General features: G+C 56.8%; 1 protein-coding gene and 1 long non-coding RNA gene across 4 annotated transcripts in view; one reads left to right on the forward strand and one right to left on the reverse strand.

The window, feature by feature from the left end:
• The window catches only part of LOC112585020, an 11,122-nt gene extending 7,919 nt beyond the window's left edge, over nucleotides 1-3,203 (forward strand). For 2 of the 3 annotated variants that reach the window (XR_006550988.2, XR_006550987.2), the window contains exons 2-3: nucleotides 1,459-1,620; nucleotides 2,530-3,203. This is a non-coding gene — a long non-coding RNA (uncharacterized LOC112585020). Of the gene's footprint in view, nucleotides 1-1,458; nucleotides 1,621-2,211 lie in introns of all 3 variants that reach the window. The other variant, XR_006550989.2, reaches the window with a different exon arrangement.
• Nucleotides 3,204-9,579: 6,376 nt separating this feature from the next.
• Nucleotides 9,580-10,990, reverse strand: GPR25 (G protein-coupled receptor 25). Its single transcript, XM_006039934.4, has one exon. It carries the CDS (start codon nucleotides 10,841-10,843, stop codon nucleotides 9,719-9,721), a length of 1,125 nt encoding a protein of 374 aa, XP_006039996.2. The 5' UTR covers nucleotides 10,844-10,990; the 3' UTR covers nucleotides 9,580-9,718.
• Nucleotides 10,991-16,576: the final 5,586 nt, after the last annotated feature.

The following is a 16,576-nucleotide window of genomic DNA, read 5'->3' on the forward strand; positions in this document are numbered from 1 at the left end:
ACTCGGGGAGCAGGTCAACGCATCTCCATCGATTTGTTCATATACACGCTCACCAAAGTGTTCTGGGTGCTCTGATCACTCTGTGGGGGGCTTGTGGGTTCCGAAGAGTGGCTGAGAGGCCCCAGACAGGCTGCTGGGTGCTGGTGAGATGACATGTTATGAACAGAAGCCCCCAGGCTGAAACCAGAGGGGGAGGCCCCCCAGTGTGTTCAAGAAACCTCAAATACTTCACTCTCGCCTTGGATGCTGGGAAGTGGGTGATTGCCACGTTCTCACCCACTGTGAGGAGCTGGCTGAGAAGCAGTGCCTATGCGTCCAGAGGGCAGCAGGGTGGAGTGAGGGGATACAGCGCCTGAGCTCTCCCAGGTCCGCGTGAGCTTGGGTTTTGCGAAAATGTCCTCCTGTGTTTGTGCGGTTTCCGAGTAATTAAAATAGTTCAAAACTTAATGTGAAGATTTCCCAACATTAGTAAAGCAGAGTCAATTAATAATATAATGAACTCCCATTTATCCATCACCTAGACTTAGTAATTATTGACATTAACCTCTGGTTCCACAGTTTATTTTTTCTTTAGTGAAATATTTTAAACAAAATCCCAGGCTTAGTAACTTATCACTTCTAAATGTTTCAGAGTGCATCTCCGAGGAAAAAACACAAACCTGGCCCGTCTTCTTCTATGGCCGTGTGCCTGTAACAGGCACCACTGTTGACCCTCAGTCACCACTGCTGACCCTCGGTGCCGCCCAGCCGCGTGCTTGGAGTCCTCCAGCTGCCCCAACACTGTTCTTTAAAGTCGGGCAGCTTGTGTCCAGATCCAGTGAGGCCTGTGCATCGCGTTCTGCTCTTTTAAGCTTGTGCGGGTCCCCTCCGCACCCTGAGTTTTCGCTTAATCGTGTCAGTGGCCTTTTGAAACAGGCCCCACACCTGCTGCTCCGACTGCTACCTCCTCGTGTCGCATTTAACTTGCTCCTGACCCTGCGTTTCCTGCAACGCGCAAGTTTAGCCTTGACTAGGATGCTGGCTTCTGTTTGGGGTGAGGACACCTTGGCAGCTGAGCTACAGCCGCGCGGTGGAGCTGACCAGGGAGTTCAGGGTCCTCCACCGCCCACTGTGTTTCCCCCTCGTCACTGGGAGACAATCTCACTGTGAGGCGGCCTCGGGGCACCCAGCCACCCAACAGCTCCTGTCAGCTTCCACCGCACGGCTTCAGTATCTGTCCATCTAACAAACACCCACCACTGTGGTCTGAGTCATTTCATTAGCGCCTGCAAAAGGAGATTTTCTACATCTATTTAAAATAATTTTTTTCTCTTAAAAAGTGATAAACTTCATATGATGTGAGCAATTGCCTTCTTAGTGACCCACTCCCCGTGCAGACTGTGACACAGGAAAACCCCCAGAGGACGTCCACACTGGTTTGTTACGTTTTACAATAACCTCCCTGTTTGCACCACACAGTGGGGCGCCCTCGGCAGGCTCTGCTGACGTGTCTTTCCTGGCACAAGTCTGAGAACACGGGTGAGTGTGACCTCCCGGTGTGGGACCCAGAGAAGCAGCTTCTTGAATCTCAGAGAGCATTTGTGAAGCAGCTGAGGCATGAACTTTCCTTGCAGACCCCACGTAAGTTGTTTGTCTTTCTTTGGCCTCCTGTAAGTGGGCTTGTTTGAAGCAGTGGCTGGTATGGTTGAGTTTGTGTGTGTCTGGATAGTTTTGCCTTGACATTAATTTTTTATGGATGGATACATGGTTCTACCCTTTGCTGGGTGCATTTTATAAAAGTTTATATATTAAAATATTTATAAGTAAATATATATCATACATGTAATAAATATATATTTAAATATTTCTTTTTTAAGAGCAAAAACTAGGTAAGTCTCTGAAGAACATGCTGGGCTCCCATCATGGGATTGTGGGCTCTGTGGGCTGACAGGGAGCAGAGGGGTCCCCTCACCCAAGCCCCCCTGGCTGGGGTCCTGCCCACAGCTGCCCGGCTGTCCAGCAGTGGCCGCAGCGCCTCGGCAGAGCGGTGGCCGCAGGGAGGCCCTCTGTCTGTCGCACCGCAGGGGCTGCTCTGGCCTCCGCAGGACACTCCAGGTCCCAGGGACCACATGTCCTGGGTCTGCTCACAGGCTTGCCCTGGAGGGTCCCTGTGACTGACTGAGAAATCAGTGATGTACAAAAGTGACTCGGTCTGCCTCGTGTGATTTTCAGTTTCAAGAAAAAAGAAAAACAGAGCTTTCGCCAAGTTACAGGTCCGCGTGGCTCATGTCCCTCTGTGATGCCGTGAGTTTACAGCTCTGATCTTTCTGTGTGTGGGGTGGAGACTCCAGGGATCAGCTTGTCCTGAGGAGGGGTGGCAGTCTTTAATTTCTCTAGTCCCGTGGTCTTGCACACAGGTCGGCACATGGTAAAAGCAAAATGAAAACGCGTTGAATCAGTGATTTTGAGAAGAGAAATCCCAAACTGTGGTATGACTCAGTTCTATCTAATGAATGTCTTTCTTGGTTTTTTCGCTCCCAATAATTACAGCAAGCGTACAGTGCTTACGCTGGGTCATACTGCCCTTCACAGATGAACACGTCTAGCTCTCACACTCCCTTGTGATAAAAAGCACTGGAGGTGAAAAGAGATGAATGACAAAGGCAATGAGGAGGAGACTGAGCCTTGAACCCATGGAGGAGCTGGTGTGTTCCACAGTCAGCACCTTGAGTCTCAAATAATAATCATTCAGATTCGCAGTCGATTTGATTTTCTGACAATCTACCACCTACATGCCTTAAGAAAAGGAAACTGATTTTCTTGTGTAATAAATGAGACAGGGCAGATTCATCAGCCTCTATGCTCCTACCGTTAATGGATGATTTATTTCTACTCCTGCGATAGTAGAGAGGAGGAGGACCTGCCAGTTAACAGCATTTTTATGGTTTTTCTTTTTTTCCTGGCTACAACAGATAAGTTTCCTGAAACAACAAACTGTTTGAAAATAGGAAGTGAAGCAGATGAAGACATATTAAGTCTCAACTATCTTTTCTTGAACTTTCCTTGGTTAACAGCTATCTAGCTGTAGTTGTACAAAACTGCTTTTTCAAATTCACATCCTAGAACACAAAATTATACTTAATTTTGCTCATCATTTTATATGAATAAAATTTGAAATGAGTTTAAATTTTGGAAAACAAATAATAAAACACTGATGACAAGTCTGACGGGCGCTTGGTTACGTGGCTGTTGTCCTTTTCAAAGCGCTTTGCTGTTGAAACTGCTGCTGCCAGAGGAGGTGGGGGGGTTTCCCATCAGGAGCAGGAGGGTGAGATGGGTCACCCGCGGCCCGAGGGCGGGAAGCCCCGAGGAGGGCCGGCTGGGGTGGCCTCGGGACCCCCACCCAAACCAGCCCTGAAGTGGGAGGAGGGGATGCCCGCGGGTGGCACACACCGCAGAGTGGGCACGGCCGCGGCCGTCTGACTGCGGAGCCTGCTTGTTACACAGGGCAGCCTGGTCCAAACGCTGCGGGGATGTCCACGTGGCAGCTAAGAACATGGCTCATGACACCTCCTGGAGAAGGGAAGGCAGAGCCCCTCGCAATGGCAGCAGCGTGACGTGGGACCATAAGGGAGGAGGGCCGGGGGTCAGTGAGACCGTGAATGCAGCGCAATCAGGCTGCAGGGACCTGGGACGGCTTTCACCCTGCATGGGCCCTTGTCTCTCTTCAGGGGATCACAGGCCTGGGAAGGTTTGAGGCAACAGCTCCTGTAAAAACCGAAACTTTGAAAACAGTTGAGCCTGCCCTCCAGCTGCGACAATCCCGGCCCTGTGAGCCTGTGGGCACAGCACGGGACCTGGGCACAGCCTGGGCGCAAGCAACGTGCTTTAGGGTGTCTGGGTGCTGGGAGATCAGAGGAGAGACAGCAGTGTGTACACCCAAAGACAGTCATTTTCAGAGCAGGGTGGCTAGATTAATCACCCCCCCACCCCCCACTGTCTGGCACCTCTTCCTGGGGCAAACCACAGCCTCGCAGATTTGCAGCTGCTTTGCAGGCAAAGCCGAGCACCGCCCCAACCCCCCCCAAAGCCCAGCGGGAGAGACCCGGGCAGCCAGGGGCGTGGTGGGGGGCTGGGGGGGTGGGCTTTGGCACTTGCCTCTCCCAGGCCTGACCCTGCCCTCAGCACACCTGGGACGAGGCCCACTCCCCCTCAGTCGGCTGCCCAAGCAGTATCTCCTGGCAGGGGGCAGGGAGCGGGTTGTATTGGTTTGCGTTGCTCAGAGAAACAGGATATACACACAGAACGCTTATTATAAGAAACTGGCCACGGGGTCACGGAGGCCGCGAGGCCCCCGGGGTCTGCACGAGGCGGCTGGAGGCCGCCTCCCCCATCTGGCTGGAGGCTGCCTCCCCCGTCCCGCTGGAAGCAGGAGAGGCCTGGTGTCCCAGATCTGCCACCGGTTGAGAGCCCACCTGGTGGACGGTCGTCCGCGCTCCTCGGTCTTCGATTCAACTGTCACCTGAAACACCCCAACAGCCTGTGACCAGGCGCCTGGTGGCCCAGTCAAGCTGACGCGGGAAGTTAACCGTCCCACTGACCTTCTGAGAACAGCAGCAGATCCAGCGGGGTGGCCTTCCCCCCGGGGCACACTCTGCTTCAGCGCTAACGGGTGAGAAGCAGGCAGGCCAAGCTAGCAAGTCAGAGGAGGTGGACGTGGGCGCGGTCTGTGGCCCAGGGTGTGGGGCTTTGAAGTCCTACCCTGTGCGTTGCTTTGGCAAGTCAGCAAACCTTGGCTTCTGAGTTCCCATCTGTAAAATGGGGGTAATGATACAAGTCCGCAAGGCAAGTTCCCCGAGCTTTCCAAGCCTGTTTTTTTGTCTGGTGAACAGGGAGAATGCTACTGTACCCGCCATAAAGTTGCTGGGAGGGTAATTAGGAGACCTAAAGCCCTCAGCACCTCTCCTGTGGTGTGTTCTCAGGAAATATTAGCCATTATTTTAACACCTACTTCAGAGCAATATTGTAATGATACATTGTATAACAAAGGTCTTTGAAACAATATAATAAGATCGTCATATTGTATTTTTTTTTAAACTTGGGAAGACACCAAATTGACAAATACTTTTTTTAGGATAATAATGCCTGTTGTTTGTTAAGGGTGTGGTGAGCAGGCACCCACAAGCCTCCAAAGAGAATGTAATTTTTTTCACAATTTGGCACAATGCACCAAAGTCTCAAATTGTTCATAACATCTGATGAATAATTTCACTTCTAGGAGTTTGTCCTGAAGAAAGAATCAGAAATGAAAATAAAGATTTTTGTACAAGAATGTTCATCACAGAATTACTTAAAAGAGTGAAAAATTGAAAAAAACTTTAAGGGCTTGTTGAATAAAGGTGGTTTACATTTCATATAATGATGTAATGTAATGTTAAAAAAGATGTTTAGAATAATATTCAATGAGCTGATAAAATATGGCATGTTGCTGACTGCCGGCCACAAAGTAATATATATACAACGTACATTCAACAGGACTTCCCTGGCGGCTAAGACCCAGCGCTCCCAATGCAGGAGGTCCAGGTCAGGGAGCTGAATCCCACAGGCAACAACTAAGGCCATATAAATAAATAAAAATAAATATTTAAAAAAGATGTATTCAACAAACCATTACTGATGCTGGTTTTGTGCCCGGCACTCTTGGGTCCCACATAGATTGATCACAATTTAGCTTGGAAAAAACTTACATGTGTTTTATTATAATGTAAGGTGCTCAGTCGTGTCTGACCTTGTTGGCCCAGTGGGCTGTAGCCTGCCAGGCTCCTTTGTCTGTGTGTATTATTAAAATACATACAAAAAGAAGGTACATTTTCACGGTGGAATAATGAGTGTTTTCTATATTTTTCCTTTATATTTTCTTATGATTTCTTTTTTCAAAAAACAAAGAACCTGCATTACTTCAAAAAATCAGGGGGAAGCTTACACTTTTTAAGGGAAAGGCCAGGCCTAGGTGACCAGCGGTGTGAGCTGGGTGTCGCACAGGAGGGGTGGCAGGGCCGGGCAAGCCGGGAGGAGAGAGAGCACACAGGCTTGAGCTGCCCTCTGCTTCTCTGTGACGCTGACCGAGCCGCTTCCAAGCCGGTCCCAACGAGGGTAAAATGGAACTGATCACTCCTGCCTGCCCCCGGGTCAGGAGGACCAAGGAAGCCCCCTCTGTGCGCCTTCGACAAACATCTGCTGTGCTGCAGGATGTAGGGTCGCCTTCCTGGGCCTGGCTCTCCCCGTCCCCCTCTCGGAAGGAGCAAGATGGGCCTCCTGCCCTGCTGGGCTGTGATGGACGCACACAGGGGTCTCACGCAGCACCCACTCTTCTCCCGAGATGCGAGGGCGCCTTCAGTAAGCCCTCCGGTGATGGCAGGAGAAAGAGTGGTCTCACCTCCTCACCTCCTCCTCGTCCCGCCCATCACCTCTGCTTTTGGCTCCCGGGGGTTTTTCCATCCTTTGCCCCGTTGGACGGAGCTGGGGGTCTTGGTGGGGGCGGTGGGTGGTCAGTAACTTCTTTCAGGTACCCCAGCCAAGGAAGGGCTGGATCTAGACCCCGCGGCTCTGACAAGTGGGATGTCCCCACAAGGTCCAAAGTGGTGCGGGGCTGAGTCATATCACTGAGCCAGGCTTCGCCTGCCCTGCCATTCCCGTGAACTCCCCAGATCACTCACCCTGGGGCCCGGCGACCACACGGTGCCCTGAGAAAGGGCCCAAGAAAGCCCAGAATTAGTCACCAGCTCAAATCAGAATCACACAGGCCAACGTGCCCGGCCTTTGCCCAGAGGTTGACCTTAAAAAAACCCAGAGATGCTCCACCCCATCTCCACTGCAGGCCACAGCCGGTGGGCAAAGGGCAGGGCAGTGGCCGGGACCGGCTCACCCCGAGGGCAGGGCGCCTGTGGTCTAACACCGCAGCTCACAAAGCGCGTTCAAGGACACGACTTCACTTAACCCATGAGGAGCCCGAGCAGAGTGGACAGAAGCGTCGTCCTCCACGTGAAGAAGGCTGGGGGCGTCTTGCCGGGGTGCCCCAGGCAGGCCCTGCTGGGATCATGCCAGCTCAGGCCTGGGTCCGCCTTTAGCCTCAGCCTTGGGGCCCCATGACTGCTTTGTTCACTGCCCTTGAAGAAGGTTCCCAGAGGGGCTTTCCCAGGGGTCCAGTGGCTGAGAGTGTGCCTGCTGGTGCAGGGGACATGGAATTGACCCCTGGTCCGGAAGACCCCATGTGCCTCGGGGCAGCGGGGCCCATGTGTCCTGACGACTGAGCCGGGGGGGGATGAGCTCCACCACAGAAGCCCACACCGCAACTGCAGAACGGCCCCTGCCCTCCGCAACTAGAGACAGCCCATGCAGCAACAAAGACCCAGCTTAGCCAATAAATAATCAATAAAACTGTTTAAAAAGCTTATAGAAAATTTCCAGACAGAGAAGTGGAGGGGCCTTCCTTTGCTGTTGCCCTTTTACAGATCATACAGACAGTGCCACACCCCCCCGCCCCCTGCCCTTACCCTTCCCACTGTTTCTTACAATTTCATGTTATGATGGGATCACGACGGTCACTCCCCCCACAGGTGCTTGATGCGTGTCCCCTTCCCCACCAGGCACAGGGGCCACAGCAGGGGACCAGACACCCCGCTTGACTTATGGAGCTCAGGTTCTGATGGGAGAGACAGACAGAAAACAAACGGCTTCCCGTTAGTTGAGAAGAGAGACACCATGGCGCCTAACTTGTGCCAGAGAAAGAAAAAAACAAAAGGTGGGTTTTACCCAGAGGACTCTGCGGTTCCTAGTGCTCTGCACCAACAACAGCAATGCTAACATTGATTTTATATCCTCCAGGCTGGAAGTGTGTGGGTGTGTATTTAACACGAGCAGTTGTTACCCCCTTTTCTGTTTCGCTTACCAGCATTTTCCAGTCTCCCAGCAGTGGGAAGGAAATGCTGAGTTTTGGTAACTTCTGGTGAGGTAGGGGGTTGGAGTTGGAGAAGCTTCCTTTCCGCCTGTCTTTGGGGAGGTTTGTGTACCAGCAAATTGGGAGAAGCAAGGTGGCAGGCCTTAAGATGGGGGCTTCGTTGGAACAGCCCAGGAGAGCTCCTCTGCTGTGAGCTGGGACCTCGGCATGTGACTTGGTCATTTCTTGTCTCAGAGAGCTACGGGGAGGGTCCGAAGGGCCACGGTGCACTGACCTCTCCAAGACTGAAGAGTCTGGAATCAGTCCTGCCAGCCCGGTGACCCCACGGGCTGCAAGGCCCGCCTCCCTTGGGGTGTGGGGGGACAGGCCTGGGTGTGTTTCTTCCCAGTGTGATCTCCCCGGGCAGCAGATGAATGGTGTGAGTCTGCTCTAACCCAACAGCCCTAAAGGCTGCACTCCATGCCTGGAGCAGGCCTGGTGAGACCGGGTCTCCAGGAGAATTTCTGAGTTCTTTCCTGCACTGACTGACGTTTCTTTAGGCCAAATCTGCTTAAAAATATAAAGACTGAATTCCCAGCCCCTCCAGAAACCTCCAAGGATGTCACAGACTCAGAACACAGATGCCCTTCAGCATTTGTCCTGGACGGGCCCAAAGGGAGTGAGGATAAAATTCCGCCAGGATTTGACAGCCACGATGCCGCACTTCCACTTTGAAGTGACACCTGGCTGCCAGCTGCACTTAAATCTTTCCCTGCCTCTTTCTCCGAAACCTCCAACATGGGAAACGGCTTTAAAATAGGAAGACGAGAAGACAGGCTGCCCTCCCGGGGGCCCACGGCAGGGCCGCTGCTCTTGGCCCGACTTGACACCAAATCTCGAGCGCTTTGAGGTCAGCCTCAACTACTGGATTGAGTTTTGTCTGACCCAGTGATCGAGTCGCCCCCTCACACTCATTTCAGTCCCTTCCACTCAAGTAAAGGCAGACACAGCTGTCGGGTGAGGGCAGCAAGACTGTTTATTGAGAAAGGGGAACTCGCCGCGGGGCCCGGTGTCCCAGCCGGTCAGAGCATCCAAGTGCCTGGGGACAGATGCTGGAACCCTCTGTCTTCAGGGAGGCGCCTGCCCAAGTCCAGGGTGAGTCCTGTGGCTTCTTGGGAGTCGGGGGAGATGAAAGACGGGCCTCCTGGGGTCGCCGGCAGCAGGAAGGGGTTAGTGCAAGGGCACCGCGCTTCCCACGCTTTGGTGAGCGTCGAACATGAAGATGCTGACGCGTGATTCAGCACAGCCACCAAGGCGGCAGAGCATAAAGGTCCAGGATTCTTTGGAGAGGGGCCAGAGAGTTTGGCTTGGAGAAGGTATTTCTCAGCAGGCAACGCGATTGTAGGGACCAAAGGTAACAGAGCCGCCCGAGACAACAGTGGCCTCTAGGGGGGTCTCTCCCAGGGAGCACAGCGGGGAGGCCACTTCCCTTTCCGAGCCCGGGTCGGTGTCGCAGGTCCATCTCGCCCGGTCCATCTCGCAGGACGTTTACTGCGCTGGAGACAAAGCGCCCAGGTGTCCAGTGGGCGGAGCGGGAGGAGAGCGGGTCTCAGGAGCCGGGCCGGGGTTGGGGGAGACGCTGGAAAAGCTGAGATTTGGGGAAAGCTCGTGAGGGAGACCCTGGGAGGCCCCGCGGACACGGCGGAGCAGCCCGCTGCGCTCGGGGAGGTCGGGGAGACGGGTGGCGGGGGGGGACGGCCCGCTTCGCTTCCCTCCGCCGCCCGCAGCCCGCGGGCCGAGCAGCTACGGGCCAACAGCCGAGGGGGCGCTCGCCGTCTGGGCTCGGCCGCCCGCGCGGGCCGGGCTCCGGAACGGGGAGCCGTCGTCGCCGGAGAGTGATGACGCCGAGCTGCTCCCGCGCGCCGGGCGGTCGGCGCGCCCGCAGGCCCCGCGCTGCCGCAGCTGCGCGCGGAACGAGCGGTCGAGCAGCAGATAGATGAGTGGGTTGGCGCAGCTGTTGACGAAGGCCAGGCAGGTGGCGACGGTGAGGCCCCAGCGCAGCGCCAGCAGCAAGCGGCAGGGCAGCGGCAGCGCGCCCAGGCTCGCCAGGTGGAAGACGGCGCGCAGGGCGCAGAAGGGCAGCCAGGAGCCCACGAAGGCGCCCTCGACGGCCAAGATGATGCGTAGAGAGCGGCTCCGGGCGCGGCCCAGGTGCGGCGGCCCGCGCAGGCGGCGCGACACGCGGCAGTAGCAGACGACGGTGACGGCCAGGGGCAGCACCAGGGTCAGCAGCAGCAGCAGCAGGCTCAGGCCCTGGAAGGCGTCCGACGGCTCCTCCCCGCACTGGCTGCCGCGGTCCCCGCCGGGCAGCGGCCGCAGGCGGCGGAAGGCCAGCGACGGCAGGCCTGTGGCCAGGGCCGTGGCCCACACGCCCGCGCAGGCGGCCAGCGCACAGCGCCGGGAGCGCGGGGAGCGCGCGGCCAGCGGGCGGCCCACGGCCAGGTAGCGGTCCACGCTGAGGCCGGCCAGCAGCAGGGCGCCCGCGCAGCGCGTGCCGGCCAGCGCGAAGCTGCTGAGCTTGCACAGGCCCTCGCCGAAGGGCCAGCGGCCGCCCCGCGCCGCCGCCGCGGCCCACAGCGGCAGCGTGAGCACGAAGCCCAGGTCGGCGGCCGCCAGGTGCTGCACGAAGGTGTCCACGAGCCGCCGCCTGCCGCGCGCCCCGGACAGCAGCCACAGCACGAAGGCGTTGCCTGGCAGGCCCACGGCGAAGGCCGCCAGGTAGAGCGCGGGGATGTAGGCGTGGCTGTAGGGCAGGTCCCGTGCTGCGCACAGCTCCTCCGGCTCCAGCTCGCCCGGCGCCCCCGACCCCGAGTAGTAGTCCCAGGGCGCCGTCCCCGCGCTGGGGCTCCAGGGCTCCGTGGGGCGCATGGCCGGAGACGCCCGGTGGCGGTCGCGGGGCCAAGAGGGAGGGTGGCTCTTCACGGCCCGTGCCCAGCCCAGCACCTCCCTTCCTGCCGCCCGGGCCGAGGCGACTGGGTGGGCAGGAAGGGGTGGGGGCGGGGGAGGGGCAGGCGCCTGGGCCGAGAAGGGGGCGAGATTCGGGGTGGGGCGGAGGGCGGGGGACGTGGCTTCCTAGCTGGGTCTTTGGAAGAGAAGTGCCCGGGATGGATCTCCGCCCTGCCTCCCGTGGGAGCCTGACCTGTCCCTCATCAGTCACTGGTTTTACTGAACTAAGAGCGTCAAAGGTCTCAGGGCCCAGAGGGCCGGTAGAACAGGCGCTCAGAGCCTCAGTCCCTCTCACCCCCTCTTGGCTCCCGGCTACTGTCTGTCTCTCTCTTAGGATTTTCCCCAGGGAGGTGCCAGCTGCCAAGATTCCCCTGGCCTCTTTGTAGAGCCGGCGGGTGGAGGGAGCCTGCCCTTGGGGGCCTCCCTACAATCAGGGACTGAACACCAGACACTCCGATGGTGTTAGCTCCCTGAGCTGCCAGGTCCGGTGTCTTAGCCCAGGGTGGTGTTTCTGACCAGCTCAGGTTCTCAGGGAGCCATGGGGAGGGTTTGAACCTGGAGAGGGAGGGTCAGCCTGTCCAGATGAGGCAGCAGAGCCCAGAATCCAGACCCCAGCCCTTCCCCACCTTCCTTCCTGGGCAGAACCTACCTATGGAGCCTACGCTGGTGTTAGGCTCGGAGCGCAAGATGGAGTGGGACTCAGCGGCAGAGGCGCTGTCCTCAACCAGGAGTCGGGAGTTTCGGAGGAGGAGGGGATCCCTTGTGGACTGAGAGGCAGGAAGGATTCAGAGAGAAGGGTGGGCATGTAGCCTGGCCTTGGAGGAGGCGGTGGGCCAGGGAGAGGATGGGGGCGGGGTTCCCGAGGATGCTGGGCATCCAGTCAGGCCCCAGCTTCTTTTAGCACGTCCTCCCGTGAGCTGCTGGGGTGAGCTGTGACAGTGAGTCCTCCACAGAGCCGCGCCTCGTTGTCACCAGGAGTGGATGAGCCGTTGGGTCATCTGGCGTTAAAAATTCAAGGCGGGTTATTCTTCCAGCCGTTACAGCAAGCGCCTCTGTGTGGCAGGCCCCGTTTCAGGTGTCACGGGAGATGCCGGTTTTGACCTTGGAGGGTCACTAATCAGGCCCCAGAGACAGATCCATGTGTCCCACGTGCAGCGGCCGGCGTGCCAGAGGTCACATGTCCTGGTGTGAAGGTTAACGAAGTCCCCCTGGAGCTCAGAGGAGGGGGCAGCCCCTCTGATTGAGGAGTAAGTCCTGAGTCTTTCCCGGCACCTGAGGTGGGGACTGAGAGGCCCCTGGACACGCGGAGGGGGCAGAGCCCACCTGCGCCCCCAGGCAGGGCAGTGCCGACCTGTGGACGGACACGCAGAGGCCGCAGGGAGGCCTGCGGCAGGCTGCTGTCGCGTGTGCAGGGGACGGGGAGTGTCAGGGGACCGGCAGTGGGGACTGAGAGGAGCAGACCCATCCAAGAGGCCTGAGGTGCGGGGTTCTCGTAGCCGAGCAGGCGGGTGGGCCTGGGCAGCTGGCAGGAAACGACTCAGGTGCTGTCCGCCCGTCGGTCCACTGAGGCCGGGGCCGTGGAGAGGCGTGTGTGTTCTGTTCTGTGTTGATTGGAGTGGGGTGACGGAATAATTCGCAATCCACACACACCAGGCCCTTCTGAGGGCAGAAGCAGTGTTACGACCGCTGACCTGGGCTGTCAGGCTGGCCTGTGCCTAGCCGACGGGGACATCAGGTCTCCCTAGCTATGGCTCCTCTGTCTGTGGAGACACCCGGGGGAAGAAAATGCCAAGGGGCAGGTGGGGTGTGTGCACACTGTCCCCAGCAAGGGTTACTGCACAATGGGAGAGGCAGGCGAGGGCCGAGGCCAGGGGCGGGTGGCCTTTGGCCCGCCCTCCCCACCCCCGCCCCCAGGCCTGGGTCTCCCCCGAAGACCCCCACCCACAGCGTGGAGACCCGGTGGGCTGCCTTCTCAGGTTTGGTCAGGCTGCTGGCGAAGGACGCTCTCATCCTGGGAGGTCCTGCAGCTTCCGCTCTGGAAGGCCAGCCCAGGCTGCGCTGCCTCACGTGAGCGGGGACACATGGGGGCCGCCAGGGGCAGCTGGGGACAGGCCCTATGCCTTCTGGGCGCACGGCAGCCCAGGCCCGGGGCGTGTGTGGTTCTGAAAGCTCGAGATAAACGCCCAGCTGCTGCAGGTGGACGAGAAGAGGAGGCCAGGCACCAAGAGGGCCGTGGAAGCAGGGCTGGAGGGGGGCAGACCTGGGCTGTTTATTAGAAACATTGGGCCTTGCGCTTCCGGGGCCGTGGCCTTGTGGTCCCGAGTGCGTGGCGGATTCTCTCTGCTGGGGCCTGGGCGGCAGGAAGCCACGGGGGTCTGGCCTGCCACGTGCCCAGCCCAGCTTCAGTGATCAAGGCCAAATCCATGATGCCAGCCTCTCCTCCCCCTCAGGGCTGGAACCAGTCCCCTCATGGCATCTCTTCCTAGTGAGCCGAGAGTCTAGGCCCCTGCAGACGGGCACAGAGCCTGCAGGGAGAACGCCTGCCTGTCTCCACTCGCACCCCAGGGCCCTCTCAGGCCCCCAGGGCTCCAGCCTTCCAGAGGGAGAGTGGCCTGGTGAGCCGGGTCAGCCGTGCACCGACCACAGGCTTGTCAGCTCCTGGGGTGAACAGGGTCCCCGTTACCATGCTTGGCACGGGCCTGCATGAGATCAGGGGAGAGTATAAATACAGAAATATCCAGGGCTTTGAACTGGATGGCCTCTAGGAGGAGGTTTTTTTTTTTTGCAGTCTCTTTATGAGCTGTGTATTTAAGCTCTTACCACTGTCCCCCTTAATTTTTCTGTCCGATCATCTTTAACTCTTTGGGGAAAATTCTGAAAGTTCTCTCGCCTTTTTCATCATGAAAGCCTTGGTCACATCACAGAGTGTGGAATAAGAAAAGGCGTGCTGGCCCTCCGGCAGCATGACACACCAGTGAACTTTCCAACCAGCGAAGGGCATTTTCAAAAAGGAATTTGACTGTGATCCCGTAGCTCTTGGGTTTTCCGTTTTGTCAACATTGCGTTTCAGCTGTTCCCCATGTACGTACTTCTCACACACCCATTTCAGAGACGCGTTTGTAGCCAGAAGGTGCAGTTTCAGTCTGCTTTTCTCGAGTAATGCAAATCCACATTTTCCTGTGTTGCTGAGTCTTCTGATCCTTTGCTTTGGTCATTTAGGTTGTCTGTAGTATTTTTTGCAGTATTTGTATTTATACAAATTTGGAATAAATAACAGCACTTACCACTTTTTTCTTCTTTCACACTGTCCTCTGAGTATAAACACCTTTGTGAAGACAAAGGCTACGAAAGTCTTTGTGGCTTGATACACCTGTTTGCAATGACCACTAATGGACATCGTAGGGGGGCACAGCTTCAACACAATCTTTTAGAGACACTCATTGGTAAAATGTATCTTTCCACTTTAACAGGTAATAAGGTAAAGTGGTAACTCACTTCAATTTACATTTCTTTGAAAAAGTAAGATTGAAAATGTTTCCAGATGTAATTCCTCTCATGTGAGCTAATTATGTCCTTCACACATTTGTCTATTACAATCTTTTGTGTGTCTGATAATTTGTATCAACTATTTATTTAGAATAAATCATTATTCCATTTGGTTCAAGTACCTTTCCAAGCTTTTTTTCTTAGTTATTTAAAATTTTTGTTTTACATTTTCATAGTGGAATTCGTTGCTCTAAGCAATTTCAGAGTTTAGAATGTTACTTTCTCTTTGATGATTTAAATACATTCACCTTTACTTTTTAAATGTATTCATTTGGCTGCACTGGGTCTTAAGACATGGCACGTGGGATCTAGTTTCCTGACCAGGGCTGGAGCCCGAGCCCCCTGCATTGCGAGTGCAGAGTCAGCCACTGAACCACCAGGGAGGCCCCTTCGATTTTGTTAAAATTTTGTATCATCTTTTTAAATCCACATAAATTTTTTTAAATTTCTAACTTTCCCAACACCATTACATTAAAACTATTTGTAAGAACCCCACTGTACTGCAATGTCGAACTGTGTCCACACCCGCCACACTGTCCCTGTGTCTGCATGTCTAGTGAACAAACAGGTGGGGCTGTTGGTGGGAGAGGCTGGCGTCCACGTCCGCTTTATAACTTGACCGCCGTGTGCAGCTGGGCTCCAGTTCCCGTCTCAGAGCAGGTGGGAGAGGGCCTGTGTGACGGGTGAGGATCCCATGGACAGCTGGGGGGACACCCCCACAGCAGCTCTGCACTCCAGTCCAGCCCAGCCCCCCTGGGGAGCTGCGGGCTCAGCCACCCTGCCCCCTCCCACCCCGGGTGTCTGTGCACACAGCGGGTGGAGGGTCGCGGTCTGAGATTGCCCTGGACACCTCCTGTGAGGTCATCCCCACCGGGGGGCTTTCGGGCCGGGCCAGCGCAGGTCCCTGGGGCACAGGTGAGGTGGCTTCTGCTGCGGAGCTGAGTGGGCCGAGGCATGGACTGGTGGCAGCATCGGTCTACAGCCCGTGGTGGGTAGGGTGGGCGTGTCCCCAGCCTCTGGATGGCGAGGGTGCTAGAAACGGGGGCCCTGCCTTCAACTCACAGTCCTCCACCGGCTGCAGGTGCTTCCTCACACACCATGCTCCCGAGCCCTCCATGTGCATATGCATGCACGTGTGTGTATGTGGCTGTGCGCGCACGTGTGCCTGTGCCAGCGTGTGGAGCGGCGAGGGGTGTCAGGGGAAGGCCGGCAGTGGTCCCCCCTCTACCCCTGCCACCGCAGGCTCCCCAGCCCAGGGCCGGCCCCACCCTGTGTGCCAGGGGTGGAGCGGGGTTTCAGAAACTCTCAGGGACGAGACCAGGCGGCTGGGAAGGGGCAGGAACATCTCAGCGTCCCTGGGGGAAGTGCTTTGGTGACTCAGAGTGAAAGTGTCTCAGGGCCGCAACCTTACTGCTGGCCTGGGGGTGGTGGGTCAGGGGTGAGAGGAAGAGGGCGGCTTTCAAGGAAAGCGAGATTCCATCTCCTGCTTCGGGGCTGCAGACTGAGGTGGCAGGAACCCGAGAGGAGGAGAGAGGCAGGGAAGTCCCCTGGCAGGACAGGGCCCCAAGGGTTTGGAGAGGAAGTTGCAGGTCTGGGTGGTGATTACTCAGCCCACAAGGGATGCTCGCCAGCACTTCCCAGTGATCTCAGCCTGTCTCTGGTCACTGAAGCAGGACTGGTGGCTGGGAGGGGGCGCGGGGCGGGGGCCAGCCCTTTCGCTGCCGTGAGCCTGCCCTTCCCGCCTGGGCCCACTGCCCGACCCTGCCCTTCCCACGCCATGCTGCCTGTCCTAACAGGGTGGACGCCCCACCTGTCAGTGAACAAAAGACAAGAAGACAATGACAGGGTGCTCCCTCTCTAGCCGCCCCCGCCTTACTGGGGAGCAAGTTTTAGCGCAGAATGGCTGGGAGGCGGGCAGACCTGGCACCCTGTCTCCAGTGTGGCCAGGTCGGCCTTGAGGCTGTGTCTGGGCACCGCGGTGAACGGGTGACGTCCTGAGTCACCCTCCCAACTTGGCACAAATGTGAGGAGCCAAGGAGCCTGAGAAGGTCCTGACGGTTGGATCTTTCTCACAGTAACTTTGTGACTTATCTCGAAATGCCACACTTG

This window comes from Bubalus bubalis, chromosome 5, assembly GCF_019923935.1.
Source record: "Bubalus bubalis isolate 160015118507 breed Murrah chromosome 5, NDDB_SH_1, whole genome shotgun sequence".
Taxonomy (NCBI): domain Eukaryota; kingdom Metazoa; phylum Chordata; class Mammalia; order Artiodactyla; family Bovidae; genus Bubalus; species Bubalus bubalis.